Here is a 2,500-nt window from a genome sequence, read left to right as displayed (position 1 = left end):
TTTGATAGGCCTACTTGATAACAAACTCCTTACACCTAATACCTAACTAACCACAAGCTAACAGGAATAAGTTTTGATAGGCCTACTTGATAACAAACTCTCAACACTTAATACCCAATACTTAACACTGCTACATCTAAAAGCACAAACTAACCACAAGCTAACAGGAATAAGTTTTGATAGGCCTACCTGATAACAAACTCCTTACACCTAATACCCAATACTTAACATTTTCTTCTTTTTTTTCTTCATCTTTTTAATATTTTTTTCCTTCTCTGTTTTTCGTTTTCATTTTTCCTGCTTTTCTTTATTTTTACTTTTTTTTCTTTTTTTTTTTTTTCTTTTCTTTTTCTTTTTTTCTTTGTCCTTTTCCATCTCTTTCCTTTTCCTTCTGCTACATCTAAAAGCACAAACTAACCACAAACTAACAGGAATAAGTTTTGATAGGCCTACTTGATAACAAACTCCTTACACCTAATACCCAATACTTAACATTTTCTTCTTTCTTTTCTTCATCTTTTTAATATTTTTTTCCTTCTCTGTCTTTCATTTTCATTTTTCCTGCTTTTCTTTATTTTTACTTTTTTCTCCTTGTTTTCTTTTTCTGGTTTTCTTTTTTCTTTTCTAATTTTTCTTTGTCCTTTTCCATCTCTTTCCTTTTCCTTCTGCTTCATCTCAAAGCACAAACTAACCACAAGCTAACACGAATAAGTTTTGATAGGCCTACTTGATAACAAACTCCTTACACCTAATACCAAACTAACCACAAGTTAACAGGAATAAGTTTTGATGGGCCTACTTGATAACAAACTCCTTACACCTAATACCAAACTAACCACAAGCTAACAGGAATAAGTTTTGATAGGCCTACTTAATAACAAACTCTCTACACGCAATACCCAATACTTAACACTGATACATCTAAAAGCACAAACTAACCACAAGCTAACACGAATAAGTACCAGTGAATCAAGGAAACACTAAGATTGGTATTGTAAGCCATTCTCTCTGCCCACATCACCTATTTCTAAAGAACAAAGAGGGGGTCAGTCGGGTTCTAATGAGTGTTGCTTCAGGTTCACGGTACAGAAGAAGACTCACACTACCACCGGGGTCATAAAACTACCTCTGGAAATGCCCACAACTCCTACGAAAGCCTTGTCAAATATGTGTTTCTTCAGGTTCATGGTACAGAAGAAGACTCACACTACCACCGGGGTCATAAAACTACCTCTGGAAATGCCCACAACTCCTACGAAAGCCTTGTCAAATATGTGTTCTTGGGTGGCGATGCGTCTTGTAATGTGACCCTACTTCTTCCCCCGTCCAGTACCTGCCGAAGTGGGTGAGCAAGGCCAGCGAGGGCGTGTCCAGCAGCCGCACGGTGAGCCAGATGTTGGCGGCGCTGCTCGTCATGGTCATGTTCCTCTGCTCCATTACATCCATGGTGAGACAACAAAGGCGGGAGAGGGAGAGGGAGAGGGAGAGAAGGCGTAGGATATTACGTAGAAGAGAGAGAGACATTGATATAGATAGACAGAGAAAGAGAGAGAGATCGAGAGAGAGAGAGAGAGAGAGAGAGAGAGAGAGAGAGAGAGAGAGAGAGAGAGAGAGAGAGAGAGAGAGAGAGAGAGAGAGAGAGAGAGAGAGAGAGAGAGAGAGAGAGAGCAATTGTATTCCGGTCATGTTCATATTGTTTTAGAGGGAAAGAAAAGGAGGAAGGGACGGTGAGAGAGAGAGAGAGAGAGAGAGAGAGAGAGAGAGAGAGAGAGAGAGAGAGAGAGAGAGAGAGAGAGAGAGAGAGAGAGAGAGAGAGAGAGAGAGAGATATAGAGAGAGAGACAGAGAGACAAGGAGGAAGGACGGTGAGAGAGAGAGAGAGAGAGAGAGAGAGAGAGAGAGAGAGAGAGAGAGAGAGAGAGAGAGAGAGAGAGAGAGAGAGAGAGAGAGAGAGAGAGAGAGAGAGAGAGAGAGAGAGAGAGAGAGAGAGAGAGAGAGAGAGAGAGAGAGAGAGAGAGAGAGAGAGAGAGAGAGAGAGAGGCGGAAATGGAGAAAGGTTTATATTCTACTCTGATTTATGTATTTCTCTAACTCACTATCTCTAACTCTCTCTCTTTCTCTCTTACAGTTTCTTCTAGACCTGAACAGTTACCACGACTGTTACCACCAACGCACCACCACCACCACCACCATCACCACCACCAACACCACCATCACCATCACCACCACCAACACCACCACCAACACCACCACCACCACCACCATATCGGACAATGAAATCGACATAGACGGTGGTGATGACGGAGGTGGTGGTGGTGGTGGAGGGGAATACCCATGGGATGACGCCAACACCAGTTTCAACACCAGTGGTAATGACCTCGGTGATGGGAATGGGACGAGAGTCGACACGGGATGGGTGCTGACGGAGGGCCTGAGGGTGGTGGCGCCAAAGAGGTCAGCCCGAGGTCATGTGGGGTCAGATTTTAATGTGACCCGCGGTG

General features: G+C 43.0%; 1 protein-coding gene across 10 annotated transcripts in view; it reads left to right on the top strand.

Moving 5' to 3' along the window:
• Window positions 1–2,500, top strand: part of LOC126984370 (adenylate cyclase type 5-like) — a 93,076-nt gene that overhangs the window by 80,738 nt on the left and 9,838 nt on the right. For all 10 annotated transcript variants that reach the window (XR_007736606.1, XR_007736605.1, XM_050837994.1 and 7 more), the window contains 2 exons: window positions 1,331–1,447; window positions 2,128–2,500. The exon at window positions 2,128–2,500 is cut by the window's right edge and continues 47 nt beyond it. Coding sequence is in view for 8 of the 10 variants with exons in the window: in XM_050837994.1 (XP_050693951.1) it covers window positions 1,331–1,447; window positions 2,128–2,500 (490 nt within the window). In the remaining 2 variants the exon portion in view is untranslated. The remainder of the gene's footprint in view (window positions 1–1,330; window positions 1,448–2,127) is intronic.

This window comes from Eriocheir sinensis, chromosome 57 (genome assembly GCF_024679095.1).
Source record: "Eriocheir sinensis breed Jianghai 21 chromosome 57, ASM2467909v1, whole genome shotgun sequence".
Taxonomy (NCBI): domain Eukaryota; kingdom Metazoa; phylum Arthropoda; class Malacostraca; order Decapoda; family Varunidae; genus Eriocheir; species Eriocheir sinensis.
This window is presented reverse-complemented; position numbering and strand designations above follow the sequence as displayed.